General features: G+C 32.6%; 3 protein-coding genes across 4 annotated transcripts in view; all 3 read left to right on the top strand.

Annotated features, from left to right (window-relative positions):
• Positions 1-309: 309 nt before the first annotated feature.
• LOC102590453 (putative cysteine-rich receptor-like protein kinase 43) lies at positions 310-4,633 on the top strand. Of its 2 annotated transcripts, none has more exons than XM_006357092.2 (8): positions 310-886; positions 1,767-2,088; positions 2,352-2,614; positions 2,735-2,945; positions 3,062-3,245; positions 3,472-3,522; positions 3,607-3,757; positions 3,887-4,633. In XM_006357092.2, exons 1-8 carry the CDS (start codon positions 476-478, stop codon positions 4,277-4,279), a joined length of 1,986 nt encoding a protein of 661 aa, XP_006357154.1. In that variant the 5' UTR covers positions 310-475; the 3' UTR covers positions 4,280-4,633. The 2 variants fall into 2 exon arrangements, with proteins under 2 accessions (XP_006357154.1, XP_015168794.1); XM_015313308.1 differs by having other exon boundaries at positions 799-886; positions 1,775-2,088.
• A 2,177-nt stretch (positions 4,634-6,810) lies between these two features.
• On the top strand, positions 6,811-9,049 carry LOC102590802 (high affinity nitrate transporter 2.7). Its single transcript, XM_006357093.2, has 2 exons — positions 6,811-8,115; positions 8,592-9,049. The coding sequence occupies exons 1-2, from the start codon at positions 6,968-6,970 to the stop codon at positions 8,833-8,835; spliced, it is 1,392 nt and encodes a 463-aa protein (XP_006357155.1). The 5' UTR covers positions 6,811-6,967; the 3' UTR covers positions 8,836-9,049.
• A 7,974-nt stretch (positions 9,050-17,023) lies between these two features.
• The window catches only part of LOC107062558 (LOB domain-containing protein 25-like), a 3,224-nt gene continuing 2,241 nt past the window's right edge, over positions 17,024-18,006 (top strand). Inside the window, exon 1 of the mRNA XM_015313313.1 lies at positions 17,024-17,317. The gene's annotated coding sequence lies outside the window, so the exon portion shown is untranslated. The remainder of the gene's footprint in view (positions 17,318-18,006) is intronic.

Raw genomic sequence — 18,006 nt, forward strand, 5'->3', positions numbered from 1 at the left:
TGACTAACATTTTACTATGTATCTTTTCATCATATTGATATGCAAAAAATTGAAATTTATAGTACTTTTCGTATAATTTTTGAATATCTAAATTTTTTTGTTTAAAATATCGAATTAATACAATTTAATTTAATTTTAAAAATTAATCAAATTAACTTTCAAAAAACGCAACCTAACAAATAAAAGTGGACATACAGCAAGAATTGTTTTCTCTTGATTGAGAACATATTTAGACGAGCTTATAACTTATCATATTTATAATCTGTTTTATTATTTTGATCTCTGGATCGTTTAACCTGATAATAAGTAGTAAAAATGAAAATTAAATATGTTTAATTATACATCAATTCATCACAAACCCAATTCAGAATTTTTCAAAAAAACATAAATTTTCCCCAAAATATGAAAACACAACAGAAACCCAGAAAATAAGAAGAAAAAATGAAAAAAGGAAGATGATCACCTATTATTTCTAATGGCCAATGTCATCGTCATCGTTTTGTGTTTAATCTTTTCGATTCTTCCGGCTGCTATTGCGAATCCTCGAACAGAGCTCGTTTATAAATTCTGCGGTGTGGAGCAAGCTGATAATGTTTCAGAATTCAACCAAAATTATGCAAACGCAATTGTAGCTATGGAACCCGAGATAAAATCCAACAAATTCTCAATTTACGGAGAAGGATTAGCTCCGAATCGAATTTTCGTTTTGGCTCAATGTATGGATGATCTATCTAAAGAAGATTGTCAGATTTGTTTTTCTGCCATTAAAACCCAATTGCCTGGTTGTTTTCCCCATATCAGCGGTCGAGTTTTCTTTGATGGGTGTTTCATGAGATTCGAGAATTATAGCTTTTTTTATGAATCCTCTTCTCCCCATGACGTTAAAGTAATTTCTCTTTACCCTTTTTCTTTTTCTTGCTATTTTTTTTTTTATTAAAATTTTATATTTGGGGATTTATGTTAAAAAAACAACAAGAATTGTTATATCCTATGTTGCTCGGATTCTTCAAAATTGTTGTAGCACCCGTGTCGGATCTTCCGAAATGTACTACTTTTGGAGTGTCACATGCACCGTCAACATTTTTAAAGACTCTGAGCAACATAGGCAGATTCTCTCATGTTAAATGTGATTTTCCTATTTGCACGCTATGATTTTCCGATGAAGGGGATAATTGAACCGGTTTGGCATCATGTAGCTCCGTACTTGATTAGAAATGTGTTACCATCTCATCTGATAGTTTAAGCCATTAGGACAAGGTATAGGGTATAGTTTTAGTTAGTTAATTATATATTCAACAAGATCCCTAACATGATGGCCTAATTCTTTTTTCATGAGCAAAACACGTGGAAATTCTTTTAGAGAATGGGTGACGGTGTGTGTGTCTGTTTGATACCATACATGTTAGAAGTGTGTGACCCCTCATCTAAAAATTAAGCTATTAGGGAAGGTTCACTTTATTTAAGTAATCACTGCCTTCATTTCAATTTGTTTGGCCTATTTTGACTGTGAGGATAAGAAAATAAAGAAAACTTTTGAATCTTGTCAAATATACCAATATGTTTTTTTAATTTTGTGGCCTTAAATATGTCATGAGTTGGAAACAAAGAGTTGCTGGAAAGGGAAAGAATCATTCTTTTCGAAACGTACTAAAAGGAAAGTAGGCCAAACAAATTAAAACAGAGGAAGTACATGTTTAACAAATTTGACAATGGCTAGCTTGTTTTTGGTCCTCATGGTTATCTTTTTTGGTTAAATTTGAATAAAGAGATGCAGTGATGCAGTGAACTTGAAGAATGATCAATTTAGGGATGTCGCTACCAAAGTCGTCAAGGATGTGGTAACCATGGCCCCAGTTCACGGTGGCTATGCAGAAGGACGAAGGAAAACATATGGTTTATCAGTTTATGGCATGGCTATCTGCTGGAATACTTTGGACGAAAAAGCATGTTCTGATTGCCTTTCAAATGCAAGCACAGCTGTTCTTGATTGTTTGCCATCCATTGAGGCACGCTCCCTTAGCGTTGGCTGCTATTTTCGTTACTCAGAATTTGAATCTAGCAATGGCTCGAATTTCTTTAATTCTAAAGGTCAGCTCTACATCTCATGCTTGCGCTTGAGAAATTTTATGGGACTTTAATCATCTGTGTATAATATCTTAAGACAATAGGCGTATTTTATCTTGTTTTAGCATCTTAAGTATTATTTTTCCAGGTTACTATATTATACCCGCTTTAAGTAGTTAACTCTAGTTATCTGTTCGTTTTAAGTAAGTTAACCAAATAGTGTAAAATAAGTATACCCTTTTAGTGCACAAAAGGGAAACTCACTTAAGAAGGAATTCATTTTGCAGGAGCTATTTTCATGTACCTTGTATTTATTCTTGTTGCTGTTGGTGTATGCATAATAGCTATTCTGGTTGGATATATTGTGGGCACAACTCTCCATGAAAAACGAGTGAAACACCAGACGAAACATAATGGTGATTCTTCGGATCTTGAGTCATCTGTTATGAAAAGGAGCCTGCATTTCAAATATTCTACACTAGAGAAATCCACAGACAACTTCAGTGAAGAACGCAAGATTGGCCAAGGTGGATTTGGTGAAGTCTTTAAAGTATAAAAGCATACTACTTCGTTTTCTTTTCTTTTCTTTTCGTTTTTCTCACCCCTGTTTTGCTTCTCTGCTTTGACAATGTTAGTTCTGCTAAATAAGTCTAGAATATTTCTGAAGTAGGGGACTTTGCCAGATGGTAGAGAAATTGCTATCAAACGGATGTTTTTAACTACCAAAATTCGGAATGAAGAGATATCCAATGAGATAGACATTATTGGACAAGCCCAACACCAGCATTTAGTTCGTTTTCTTGGCTGTTGTTTCACTGCCGATGACAGCTTTCTTGTATATGAGTATCTAGAAAATAAAAGCCTTGATCTAATCTTATTTGGTACGTATTTTATTCTTAAGATCTTTAATTCTTCTCCTCCTTTCCCGAAAAGTCATTTGTAACTAGAAATACTATCGTACTTAGTTGATTTTCTTGACTGTATGCATGGAAGAAAGATCCAAAGAAGAAGAAAGAATTGGATTGGAAGAAAAGGCTCAAAATAGTCGAAGGGACAGCTGAAGGTTTAGAATACCTTCACAATGATTGCCAAGTTCGAATCATTCACAGAGACATCAAACCTAGTAATATCTTACTAGACTCGAAATATCGTCCCAAAATTGCAGATTTTGGTCTTGCCAGGTTAGTGCATTTACTTTAGGTTCATTGCCTTCAAAAAGTCGAGCCTTCTTAGTCGTGTTCAAGAGTTATGTCACCAGGAAACATGGAGAACTACAAGTGTCTATTTTCATTTTTATTAAGACGAGCTTAAATGGAGCAACATGGACAATGATAATTCATATATCTGACTTCGACTTGCTTGGAATTGAGATGTAATTGTTATTTGTTATGTTATTGGTCTTTCCAGAGTTAACATCAGGGAAAAAGGAAGTGCACCTCTTGTCATTGCAGGCACATTGTATGTAATGAAGCACTTAAATTTGGATTAACCTCTTACCACTCTTCATTTTGTCCTAGCCCGTGCTAATCCCTATACCTGCAGCGGATACATGGCTCCGGAGTACCTTGCTCAAGGACAATTAACAGATAAAGTGGATGTTTATAGCTTTGGAGTTCTTATGCTGGAAATAGTAAGTGGACGGGAGTTCAACAAAATTCCAGCCGATGACACTCTAGACACCCTTGTAACCATTGTAATTTCCCCTCAACACTCAGCTTTTTCGAATTTACTTCTAGATGTAGTTACACAATCAGGTCATTTTATATTTCTATTTTTGACAGAATTTGTGTGTTTGATATTAGCTTATTAATTTAACGTGCAGGCTTGGAAACATTTCAAGGAGAAAAGGGCATATCGGATAATAGATCCGAGTATGGAGATAGAAGATGTGAATGAAGTAGTAAGGGTGGTTCAAATTGCGCTGCTATGTACTCAAGAGTCACCTATTATGCGTCCAGATATGTCAACAATCATTAAACTACTTACACAAGAAAACTTAGAAGTGCCTGTTCCTTCAAAGCCTCCTTTCATTGATGATTCATTTTATGGCTCCGAACAACATGGCTCTATTCATCAGCATCATCCCTCTGCATCATCAGTTGATTCTTGCAGATATTATGACACACACCAAGATAATGGCTCTTTTCATCGTTATCGTCATCATCCCTCTGCATCCATTGATTCTTATTATGACACGGAAAGTGTTTTAGGATGACAATGGTGCTCTCTTTATGGCCTCTGCAAAGACAGAGCTAGCCATTCTATTTCACAAGGAAAATGACGAATTCTACAGAGCTCGAATCAGATAATTTTGGAGATTATTATGAAGCTATCCGCCTGTAAAACGAGTGTATCCATTTTCCCAGCTTCGCGCTATAGTGCAGTGCTTTGATCAAGACCGGTTAAATCCCGGAATACTGCAAAGGCTGCTGGAAAGACCAGATAAGTAGATAATTAAGTTATGTATATTGACTGTGTTAAGTTTTTTTATATCTTTATAATAGAAATTTTACCTATAATACAAGTGACCTTAATGTTATTTAACCTACAATGATAGAATTTTGAGGTAGATTGATTTTATAGTTCAGTACAAATGTTATTTTAGTTATATGAATTTTGTCACATAGGAAAATTTTCTTCTATTCAAATTGCAAGAACCGACAGAGATCATAACTCCGTAAGGGGAGTCGTTTTCAGCAAGCTTGATTGATGGGGACAACTTAATTTGGTGATACTGTCAAATGACAAAACAAAATTGAGTTTATTTTGTTTGGAACTTCTATTAATAGACGTTGATTATTTTCATAGAAAATCCGTGTACGCATTGTTAAGGTGATTCAGGTGATACTGAGGAGGGCAGGACCCTTCTCTACTTGTTTTTCTTTACCGTTCAAAGCAAAAATGATTATTTATTTATTTTGATATATAAAAAAACACACTGCATTATATTTAAAACTTCAAAGTGAACTTTAAACCCACTATAGAAGTATTTGGTCAATATGAGGGTCCTAAGAGCCTGTTTGACCAAATACTTCTATAGAGGTAGACGGGGGTGTATATAAGTTTAGTTAATCAAGTAGAGAGGTATTTTTAAAACTGTTAATAGTTCAGGAATGAAACTAATAATTTGCGTCGAATTCAGAATATTTTCCATACTACTTTGAACTAATCATAGCCAAACCCTCTCTAAGAATATCTATATCCATGCTCCAAAGTAAAGATGGTTCTTCTTTACAAGTCGTTGTTTTTCCTACACATTATGTTTCTAAGTGTATGATTTTTTTTGTCCCTTTTGCACTCTCCATTAGCGTAAACCAATTCAAAAAGTGATTTCAAAGGCACTACCATTACCAAATGTGTCAAGTTAGTTTCTCTCATTTCCACATCAAGAAATTGTAGCAAAAAATATGGACATTCTTTTTTCCTGTTTTGGCCATTAAGTGACGTCCAAGAAATTATGTCCATATATTCATATCATATCAAGGTATCTTCCTTTTTATGGGTTATGGCCATATCTTAGGTCCAGTAATTCCCTAAAATGTGCATAAATTCCTTCTTAATAATAATAATAATATATAGGTGTTTGAAATACGGAGTAACCGTTTTCCCCTTTCGTAAGAGAATTTTATTTTGCACTTTTGAGATTCTTCACTCTCAGAAAATAATACAACAAACATAATAGTGTATTCACACAAAGTGAGATTTAAGCGAGCTCGTTCCTGATTGACCTTCAACTCAGACAAAAACTAGACTAAAAAAAGACGTAATTGAAATACATGAGACAATAGATAGTAACAAAATAACAAATAGTAGAAGAATAGTATGACAACCAAATAATACTACAATCGAACTACACAAAACAACAGATATATATCAATAAAATCGAAGAACCTTAAACTATAAGCATAGCATGAACGCCCTCTTACTAGCATGAACAACATACACCCATTTACTAGCATGAACTCTCTCTTACCTACTAACTTTTCTACCCTAATTCATCTCCTTCACACCTTTGTATCTAAGGTCATGACCTCACTACACCGCAACTACACCATGTCATGTCTAATCATCTCTCCACAATATTTCTTCCGTCTACCTCTACCTCTCTTGAATTCATCCCAAGTCAATCTCTCACACCTCCACACTGAAACATACGTGCTTCTTCTCATCACAGACCCAAATTATCTCAACATCACTTTCTGCATCTTATCTTCCATCGAAGGCACTCTCAGAACATAACTTTTTAAAAGAGCTTATGTACCTACACTCGTGTTTGTGTATGAGTATTCGACTATTCGTTATCTCATTTTAATGAGACGATTTACATGATTCAAAATTATGCCAAAGCACATAAATATTTTTTATTCAAGACTATATTATCCCATTTAAATTTATTTGCTCGGACAAAAAAGAAAAGAATAATAATAATCAAAATAGAGATACAAGAGTCACACAAATTTAAATCAGTGACTAGAATAAGTTTTTAGACTAAATAAAACAAGTTGATGGAGTCAAAAGAAGATTACAAGTTTAACTCCTCCATGTAACCTTAAATGCATCTTCTGTCCATTTGCGGAAGAAGTCACAACAGACTTGCTACATGGGCGCATGCAGCATAGGTGCGTTGAATTTATTTGAACTCAATACTTTGAATTGCATAAATTTATATTTAAAAATTCGCAAATGTCGAACACAATTTTAATATTCAAATACAAATACGACAATCACTTCAAAAACAAAAGTTTTTTTTTTTTTTTCAAATTTCACAATTTTCACGATAACGGGTCTCAAGTTTAAAAGGTGGTGCTTGGAAGCTCTGTTTTCTCATCAATCTACTCACGTTAACCTTCACTATAAATATAGTACTTGCTCAAGCTTTCCAAATTCAATTCACTCTATAGCCATGGAAGAAGAGAAATCACAGTCCAAAATCGATCATTCTCTTAATAATTTCTCCATAGCCGTAGATTATGATCACAAAGCCACAGAATTCCGCCCATTTTCATTATCTTCACCTCACATGAGAGCTTTCCATCTCGCATGGCTCTCTCTATTTTCCTGTTTCTTCTCTACTTTCGCAATCCCTCCACTTCTCGAAGTTATTCGTAAGGACCTCAATCTCACCCAAACCGACATCGGCACAGCCGGAATCGCCTCCTTCATCGGTTCCATTTTCTCCCGCCTTGCGATGGGACCTGCCTGTGACGTGTTCGGTCCACGTGTTGCCTCCGCCACCCTGTCACTCCTCACTGCTCCGGTAGTCCTCTCGACTTCTCTAATCTCCTCTGCGAAAAGCTTCATATTAGTTCGATTCCTTATCGGATTTAGCTTGGCTAATTTCGTAGCGAGTCAATTTTGGATGAGCTCTATGTTCTCCGGATGTACTGTTGGGCTTGCTAATGGATTCGCTGCCGGTTGGGCAAATGTTGGCTCTGGCGTGACTCAATTAGTCATGCCGCTCGTATATACTCTGTTCACTACGTGCTTTAACATTCCTTCGTTCATTTCATGGCGTATTGCGTTTATTTTCCCAGCGATATTTCAAGCGGCGACAGCGATTTTGGTACTCGTGTACGGCCAGGACTTGCCTGATGGGAACTACAAACGTAAAATTACAAATAATCAAAGTGAAAATTTCTGCAGCCTACTTTTTAATGGGCTGAAGAATTACAGGGGATGGATATTGGGATTGACGTATGGATTTTGTTTCGGAGTTGAATTGACTACCGATAATATAATAGCAGCGTATTTTTACGATCGGTTTCATGTGAATATTGAAATGGCAGGGGGTATTGCAGCAAGCTTTGGGCTAGCGAATTGTGTGTCGAGGCCTGTGGGAGGGATAATTTCTGATAAAATGGGGAAGAGATTTGGGATGAGAGGGCGGTTATGGAGTTTGTGGGCGGTGCAGACGGTGGCTGGATTGATGTGCGTGCTGCTTGGCCGAGTGAATACAGTTTGGGCGTCTGTTCTGGTTATGGCGTGCTTTTCGTTGTTTGTTCAAGCTGCTTCAGGACTCACATTTGGCATTGTGCCATTCGTATCCAAAAGGTAAATTCATAAATCAACTTTAAACGTTTTTAATTTTTTTTTGCGTTTAGTGAAGTAATTGACAGCGATAGAATTTTTTATAATATATTTTAAATCACGAATTTAAAGAAAGAAATTATTTTAAACTTCCGACTCTTATTCAATTTTACTAAATAAACTAATTAAAAAATATCTATCATACAACAACGAATTAATAAATGACATATTTTCAAATACATTTTATAAATTGACAACTTCATTACAAACTTTCAAGTAAACATTCCAGGAATGGTGACAGGAGACTCGATAGCGGCATGTACGTACAGGAAAATATTAGCAAATTATGATTTTAAGAAGCATAGTCATACTAGTTATGATTCAGAATAAGACACGTAGAGTGAAAAAGCAGCTCAATTTCACATTAATTTATAGCCCTAAAATAATCCAACTCATTTCTAAGCAATAATTTGTCCTGTTGTTCTACTTGATGTCTGCAGGTCGTTAGGTGTAATATCAGGCATGACAGGAAGCGGTGGGACTTTAGGCGCAGTTATAACACAACTCCTGCTATTTTCAGGTTCCACCAAATTCTCAACTCAAACAAGCATATCAATTATGGGCTTAATGATGATTGTCTTTACACTTCCTATTACACTTGTCTACTTCCCCAAGTGGGGAGGAATGTTTTGTGGTCCTTCAAATATTGATGAAGATGATGAAAACTACCACCTACTACATTAAGCTCATATTGGATCCAAAAATATATATTGAGTACTAAAGTATATATGAATAGTAAGTTAAATATAGGAATATGTATATATAGCTATGAGTTTAAAATAGCAATTTGTATGTATTATGTTATTTTTATATTATTAGTTATTGATAATGTCGGTGTGTGGAGTGTTTATAATACAATTTAAGAGAGCCTATAATTTCTGATGCGTTATTTGATCTACACAGTAAATTATTCCGAGCATAAAGCAGGGGCGGAACTAGAAGCCCTGGTATGGGTTTAGTCGAACTCAATAACTTTTGCTCAAATAGTGTATATGTATTAAGAAGTTTATTAAATATGTATAAATATTAAGTTTAGAACACAGTCATTAACACTTAAAATCATTATTATAAAATTTAGAACCCTTAGAATTAAAATTTGATTTCACCTTCGTATAATCCCTAAATAATCCGACCACAAAATGATGATAAATTCAGCGATTATTTGGTATAACATACAACATTTTTCCAAGGCAGAAATCATCACAAAAGAAGGAATATTGAAGGCCCAAAAACGTTGTGGACAGTTTTGTTGGGCCATCGAGTCTACCGTTACTTCCTGGACCAAGTTTGAGTGCTCATACAAATTGTTAATTTGTTTTAAAATGGGAATTTTTTTTATTTTTTATTTTTTTTTGCATATATCCACTCAAATATAACTTAATTATGTTTCATGATTATAGTTTGCTAATTACGATACGTAGCTACATGTTAGAGGGAGGAGAGAGGGCAGAGGTGGAGAGAGACAAATTGTATATGTATATCTGTCAAATGATTGTATATATGTAACTGGTATACATATGTATTTGTATATCTGGTGGGCGAGATTGGGAGAGGGAGGAGAGAGGCGAGCGAGAGAGGGCAAAGAGTGAAGAGAGACTAATTGTATATATATACATATGTATAATTTGTATTTGTATATGTATAAGCGACGTAATTACAGTTAAGAGTAAGCTGTGAGCCGTAATTAATTCAAACTATAGCTATTTTAGCTAATTAACTAGTATATATTTGCTTATATGCGTAATTTTTCCTTTTATAATTTCGTTGAATATGTATAGATTATTAATCTAAAACTCAATAATTTAAAAAAATTAAAATTTAGAATTCATAAACTTCAAAGTTTAGTTTCATTTATGATTATGAAACACAAGTCACTTCTAAGTATACGGTATTTCTTACGTTAGATTGTTTGGAATTTGGGATAACGTTCATCATTATGCATTTTACACAACATAATCAACATTCTTACTAATTTTACGTGACCTCCAACATATGAGTAGGGAGACCCTGAACTAAGGTATGATTCTATTTTCCTTTGACGACAAAGAAAGTTAAAGTGTATGTAAGAAGTTTTTGAGTTAGAATCTTGTCGTCACTCATCATAAATAACTTTGCGTGCTTAGTTCAAGAAAATATAGAGTATATATTTTTTTGAATATGTGTATTGAGTGTACCACGAACCTAAAATAAATAAAAGTGTCTTATTTCAATAGGCTAAAATGATCATTATTACCAAACTCCAAATTTTAGTACCTTTAAATTGGTTTGCCTTGTGGAGTCTAAATTATTGTCCAGAACTACAACCAAACCCAAAATATAAATAAAGAAAAGAAAAGAAGATTACTCCAAAAAGTGATTGTGATTGGGCAAAAAGAAGGCCTAATACTCCCCTTATCATTGTAGATGACATGCCATCAGGGCGGAGCCACTTAGAGTCGAGGATGTTCATCCGAATTTAATCATTAGTGAAAAATTATATTATTAAGATATAATGATGGAGCTAGAAATTTTACGAAGGGTGTCCAAGTATTACATAAACAATTTTTTTTATATAAATGGATTCACTGAAAAATTTAAAATATTAATATTACCCTTTTTTACGAATAAATGTTCTAAAATTTTAAAAATCAAACTGCATAATATTTAGATTTTTTTTTTTGTTTAATTTAATATATATGAAGTGAATGAACAAGCATAAAATGGGTGGGGGGATTTAGCTTTAAATAAAATCATTTTTACGTTTTAAGCTTTCACTAATCTTTGGTGACGACAACAATAACGAGACATCAATAATGGAAGCAGAATCAAACGAGATGTTCTTTTGTTCGCTTTTAGCAATTTTATAGAAATAATTTAGAATTTGTTTATTAACATTAAATTAAATAATTACATTTAAGATTTATTTCAATTTTTAATGAAAAGAAATAAAAGGTCAAATTCATTGAAAATTCAATTGGCTACTAAATGTAAATTTCTAAATAAGAATCGTTTTGATGAATTATATTTGAATTAGTTCAAAAATCACAAATTTAATAACTATTATTTAGAAAGTAATTTAATTAGCTTAGACAATTGAAGGAGCAAGTTAATAAGAGTAGTAATAAAATAGAAGAGAAATGATTATAAAATACAGCTATGAGGATTCAAACTCGCGCCTACAGTGTGAGCATAAGAGGAGAGCCTCACAACACTAGCCAACAACATCTTATTGTATTAAGAATGTCCAAAGTATTAAATTTAACCATTTCAAATAATATTTTACATATATATATGGTATAATTTTTTGGGAAAGGGGACACCCTCGGAACACTATAGTTCTGTCATTGTTAAGATATAGTTAAAATTATATTTATGTATATATAATTGATGTAAAACTCACTATAACTTCGTTGACTCTTCATATGTTTAACCCCATTTAATGAAAAATCTAGTCCGCTATTGTGTGCCATCATATTAGAATTATTTGTTTCCTTATTTGTTTGAGCTAGGTACCTCCTTTTATATATAAACACAAAAACATAAGAACGTGAGCTTATAATTGCATAGGTGGTCGGCGAATATCAAAAGCCTATCTCTTTATATAATATAGTCTATAAATAATTTTTTTACCTAACTTTCAATCGAAAATTCCTTAACGACGAGCTAGAATTAGTAGGTTATTTAAGCCCCACATTTTTTAAAAAAAAAAAAAAATTGTTCTAAAAAATAGCAGAAGAAGTACTTATATAAAGATAAAGATCAAAAGGTGCTACTTGAAAGTAAAAACCATCATATACAGAATCTATGGTATATCTTAATTCCTAAAGCTAGCAAATATATCAATATATTATGCAAGAATTAAATTTAAATGCAATGGACATAAAATAATATTATAATAAGTAAATAGAAAATGTAGTTGGCGGTGAGGCGTATTATACTATATAAATATTTAAAAAATCAAACAACCAATAATCCACTTCCTAATCATTAGCAGCTCATTTCATTTGACGTTTTGTGATTACTCAATACTGTAAAAAAAAATCTGCAGCCCTTTTCTAAGCTAGTGATCTATTAATTTTCCTTAAAATTTAATTTACTACAAAAATACATAAAGATGTGTGATAATTGATGATTGGGCAGAGAGAGGCAAATTCAAAATTTAAAATCGAGTGCTTCAATTCAAGTATATACAGCAAAGTGAGGCTACAGTATGTGACAATATATTCCTATATAATCAATGTGATGCGACATCATTCTATATATATATCGATACTTGTGTTCATAACGGATAAGTATATAATAGTAATGGGCACAAACAAATATTTGCATATATCAATGTTTACTCGTGTTTGAATTTCTAGACTCGCCCCCTAATATGTGATATGTGAAAAATCTTAGCAATGGGCATGCGTGTTAGGTACTTTTGTTTTTCTTCGATGATTCAGTTATATATATATATATATATATTTGCCCTATCAATTTCATCCCTTGAAATTTCCCTCATGATTTATTTTGATAAAGTTAAAATAAGATATATATATATCTTATTTTAACTTTATCAAAATAAATCATGAGTGGAAATTTCAAGGGATGGAATGGATAGGGCTAACCTTCATCATAAAAAAAGTTGGGCTCAATAATTGATTTCCTTTTAATATTATAAAGTATGGATTCATGTATCTCAAAATTTTGTAATGAAAATGCTTATATATATTACTAATTTATTTACGATGATGAGAGATTTCCACAATCAGAATGGATTCCCACCTCCCAAAAAGAAGAAGCCTTAATTAGTACTCCTCTCTATCAAAAAGAATGACTTCCATTCCTTTTTAGTTTGTTTGAAAAAGAATTACCTCTTTTTTTTTGGTAATATTTTACTTTTAACTTTTCACGTGGCATGTTTAAAACCACAAGATTAAGGGCAATTTTGTACATTTGACATAACTTTAATTTAGGACCACAAGATTCAAAAGTCTTCTTTAATTTCTTAAAGTCCGTGCCAAGTCAAACCAGACCACTCTTTTTGAAACGGAGGGAGTACTTCATAATTGGCACTCATTATTTAATCCCATCACCAATAATTTAAGTACTCCTACTTTCCATTTTGTATGTCGACTTTGAAAGAGGGAAAATTAGAAAGAAAGAAAAAAAGGCAAGGAGAGGTATTTGATAATTGGAATGTCCTACGTTGATGATTAATGAAATTTAGGATTTTTTATAAGATTTAGGTAAAAAAATAAAATAGTTAGCTTTTGAAGTGTGTGTTAGATACCAGATTAAATTTAATATGGTATCAGATTTATGTCCAATGTAGAACCTCAAATGTTTAGTTTCGGGCATGAGAAGGGTGATGAATGGAATGTGCGCAATCCTTCTCATTTGTGCTAGTGTTTGGGTTGTGAGTTACTTCCAAGACCTAGTTAAGTGACACAATAGAGTGAGTATATGTTTATAATTAACCATAGCTTGGGGCGGAAACTATTACTCAATAAACGCGTGAAATGTTAAAAACACACCTAAATTATCACACACTTTAGTATAGCCATGGGCGGAGACATCTTTGGTCAAGGGCTCATTTGAACCCCTTCGATAGAAAATTATACTTATACATGATTAAAATGATTTTTTGTGTATATATAGTAGATATCAAACCCTCTTCCACTAGTTCGTGTCTCTACTTTTTCAAGTTTTGAATCCCCTTATTAAAAATTCTGGCTCCACCACCGTACATAGCAATACTTGGCTCATGAAAACGAAATACGTGAGGAGACATGTTGAGAATATAATCATATAAATAAAAATATATTCTCAATAACAGGTTAAATTTTTAAATGAGTTGATCACACGTGTATATATATACTACAACGTTACTAGAAAAAATCAACTTTTTTTTCAGACAACTACTGATAACATCCTATTTGTCTAGCATGACTGAAAGGGACAGATAATTGAACTATTCATGTAATATTATCCGTCCTTTCATGAAAGATTTTGGATCAGTGAATTGACATTATTGTTCTCATGGACACAAAAAAATTGTAAGACTTCAATAATAGAGGCTATCATGTTTTTTCGGTGAGCTCAATTATAGAACCTAATGTTTTTTTTTTTTATCAACTATAGATTTGAGGAATATCCATGTATATATTTGGTAGGTAGGGGGGAGTTTTTTCTATATGAACCTTTGACAAGAATTTTAATTATTTGGGTGATCGACACTTTTTTTTCCTTTAATTAATGAAAACGTAAACCAATTACCCACTATCAATAATAATAAAGTGTTAATGCAACATCAAGCATGGCATTAGAAAAAGATTTATTTTCATATGTAAAGATATATATGGAGAGTGCTCTTTCTTTTATGGATATTTAGGCAAAAATCAAATGTGTCGATCAAAAAACCATACTTAATAGGCTATTGCTAAACAATGAAACTACTAGCAAATCATATACTTAAAAGGCACATGAACTCCAGGATAATTAGAAATGCGTCGTTCTTTTTAAACAGAATAGAAAATATAACATATCAAAAGAGGTAGTCATCAACCGGAGGTGAAAGAAGTACAATCATGACCTTTCGCCTTTAAAAAATTTATGGTGGGGTGAGAATATGCGCGCGCAAATATATATAGAGAGAGAGAGTCTAGTGGGGTAAATAAACAGTAAAACAGTAAAAGACTATATTTATGTTCTCGTAAAATACTATTCCTAATTTTCAAAGAAATGAAAGTTGAATTTGGTGAAGCAAACAAATAGAAGGAAACAAAGAGCATAAAAACAAAATAGGACAATATTCACAAACAAATCGTATGACATAATTGACTCTGCAACCCTGCCTGCTTCGGTTTCTAATTTCCTTTTAATTTGATTATTTATTTTTAAATTAGGTATTTTGAAATTCTTTACTATATATAATAATTGTGGTATATTTTTGTGTCACCCCTCTATGTGAATAATTATTCTGACATAAAATAATATATTTATTCTTTTCTTTCAAAGTTTTATTCAGAAAAACAAGATTAAATTAAATTGAAAATAAAAGTTTATCTTTATTTACTTAGTATAAACCAAAGGCATGTTTAATGCTATGCCTTGTAGTTGTATATCTCAATTTTAGTCCAATAAATTAAACATCTCTCTGCATAGATATATCAATTAAATAATTTTGTCATTATTTTGGTTTTCATATTACAATTTTAGGATAACTTGTTGTGCAATCAAATATAATAATTCCTAGAGATTTAAGTTATATATGTGTCTAGTAAAACCGACTTCTATAACAAGTTATTACTATTTAGGTCAACAATAACAATAATATATTTAGTGTAATTTTCATAAATTGATGTATGAAGAGGATAAAGGGTACGTAGATCTTATTTCTACCTCAGAGGTAGAAATATTGTTTCTAATAAATCCTCAACTCAAGAAAAAACAGTCCAATGAAAAAAATAACGGAAGTACAAAAAACAATTGTTAATAACGAAAAATAATAGATAGTAACAAAAGAGAAACTACAACAAAACAATGTGTTAATCAAGGTACAAGGAATCAACATATGATAGCATAAATTGAAGGACAAGAAATTATAGAAGCAATACTACGACTACTAATATAAAAGGATGATAAGACAACACACTGCTACCTACTAACCTTTTATCCTAATATTTGTCTACCACACCCTCCTATCTAAGGTGATGTCCCCATTAAGCCAAAATTGTATCATGTCATATCTAATCACCCCTCCAATACTTCTTTGGTCATCCTCTACCTCTCTTGAAATCATCCATAGTCAACATCTCACACCTTCACTGGGGCATCCATGCAACTCCTCTTTACATGTCCAAACCATTTCAATCTTATTTTTTGCATTTTGTCCCTATACTAAATACACTCTCACCTTCTCCTAGAAATCTTCATTACCATGTATGTCATCCAACTATATATGACTTGTTATAGAAAGTTATCTACGATTGTAGGTCAACTTAATATGATATCAGAGCTTAGATTTAGTGGATCGCATACGACAAAGGCAGATGATGGTGTGGGGATTGATGTACTTTTCTTTACGAGCTTAGAGACACCATATACAGAAAGAAAGAAAAAACTAGTTGCGAGATTTGGTTGTCATAAAATACTCAGATAATGTGGGGGCATGCAATGGATCTCAAAAATTGACTCGTGGATTGTGGTGATGGGCCACAAGAAACTTAGTTTGACGGGGAGATTATTTAATTGTGCGAATAAAGTTACATTGATAGCTGAAAATATTGAGAATGAATCTACAGATAAAGTGTAGGATCTCTTGATAGTGTGATGTGTTTTTGAAAAAAAGAGAGTATGAGTTTGCTCCAAGCGGACAGTATTAAGAGTATTATTGAACTATTTTAGCCCAACAACTGATATCAGAGCTCAATTTCAATGAGATGAGTATGACGAGGGCAAATGATAGTGGGACTTGATTTACTTCTCCTTACAAGTTTAGAGACGTACACATACAAAAAGAAACTAGTTTTGCATTTTAGTTGTCATAAAATACTCAGATGATGATGTGGCGACACACAATGAATCTCAAAAATTAACAAAATTTAACATTGGTATGAACTTGACCTAAAGCGGACAAGATCACACTGTACTAAGAGTATCTCGGACCGTTTTAATCGAAAAAAATTGAATTATCAAAAAATAATATAATTTTTTATCAACTAAATTAGGCCTTCACATCAACAATACTACACCAATCGCATCCGTGCTTCTTTTGTTTGTTCTTGTTCTTTTGAAAGGGACAGTAATTAAATTTTGAAGTACCAAAAGTGTGGTATTGTATTGTATATACCAAAAATTGAATGTGAAGCAAGGTCATATGATGACAATATACAATAATCTCTAATTGGAGAATAATGAAGTCGGCAAGGGACTTTACAGTCACCAATATTGTTAATATTAATAATTAATATTGCAACCCCGTCCCTATTTATTATGGTTGCCTTTTTGCTTTCCATTCACTTATAATATATATGCTTATTGCCTACTCTTATTTTCACTCTCAACTTTTGTTCTAGGGTTTTCTTCCCTTTCAACTCTTTTGTTTTTTTAAGCTCTAATGGTGAAATATTCATTAATCCTATAGGAGAATCATCAAGGGACAAAGCTTGAAAATTAGTCACTATATCAAGAAGATCAAGAGGTATATACATCACTAGTTGTCTCTTTTATGTTTTTTTCCCTTCAATGTATACTATATGGTGTAGATCTAATATATGTAACACTTTTTTTAGACGTTTTCCTATGGATGAGTTTAATTGGCATATTTTGAAGGATAGTCAAATGAAATAATAGTAGTTGTGTGACTATTAGGTTTTGTATAGTTTTGATCTAAAAAAAGGTCTTGTTTTGCCGAACTTTAATCTGCAAGTGGAATATATGTCGAATAAAATCATATAAAAGACTTTAGAAGTAGTAGTAATTAAGTCCACATGTCATGTTTTGCTACTGATGACTTAACTTCCCCTAGACGACAAATTATTTAGAGGCTTAATTTGAGTCTGATTTTAGCGGCAATAAATATACACATTAACAAAAAGTGATAAAGCTTTTACCGGCATTAGTTATTTGTCATTGGATCCATTGTGCTTTAGGGACATTTACAAAGAGTGCTAAATGCCGCTAAATATACATTTTTAGTGATAATTAAACTATCACCGTTAATTAATTGCCGCTAAAGATCATTTTTGGTGTAGTGCTTGTTTAATATTAATGATCACCCCAATCCTAGCTAATTTAATGTATAAAGCATAAGAAGCAACAAGGGAGAAGAGGCTGAATATATATGAGATCAAAACTACAAGTATGTTGCTAGTTGAGCCCAATATATTT

The sequence above is a fragment of the Solanum tuberosum genome, unplaced genomic scaffold (assembly GCF_000226075.1).
Source record: "Solanum tuberosum cultivar DM 1-3 516 R44 unplaced genomic scaffold, SolTub_3.0 scf00241, whole genome shotgun sequence".
Lineage (NCBI taxonomy): Eukaryota > Viridiplantae > Streptophyta > Magnoliopsida > Solanales > Solanaceae > Solanum > Solanum tuberosum.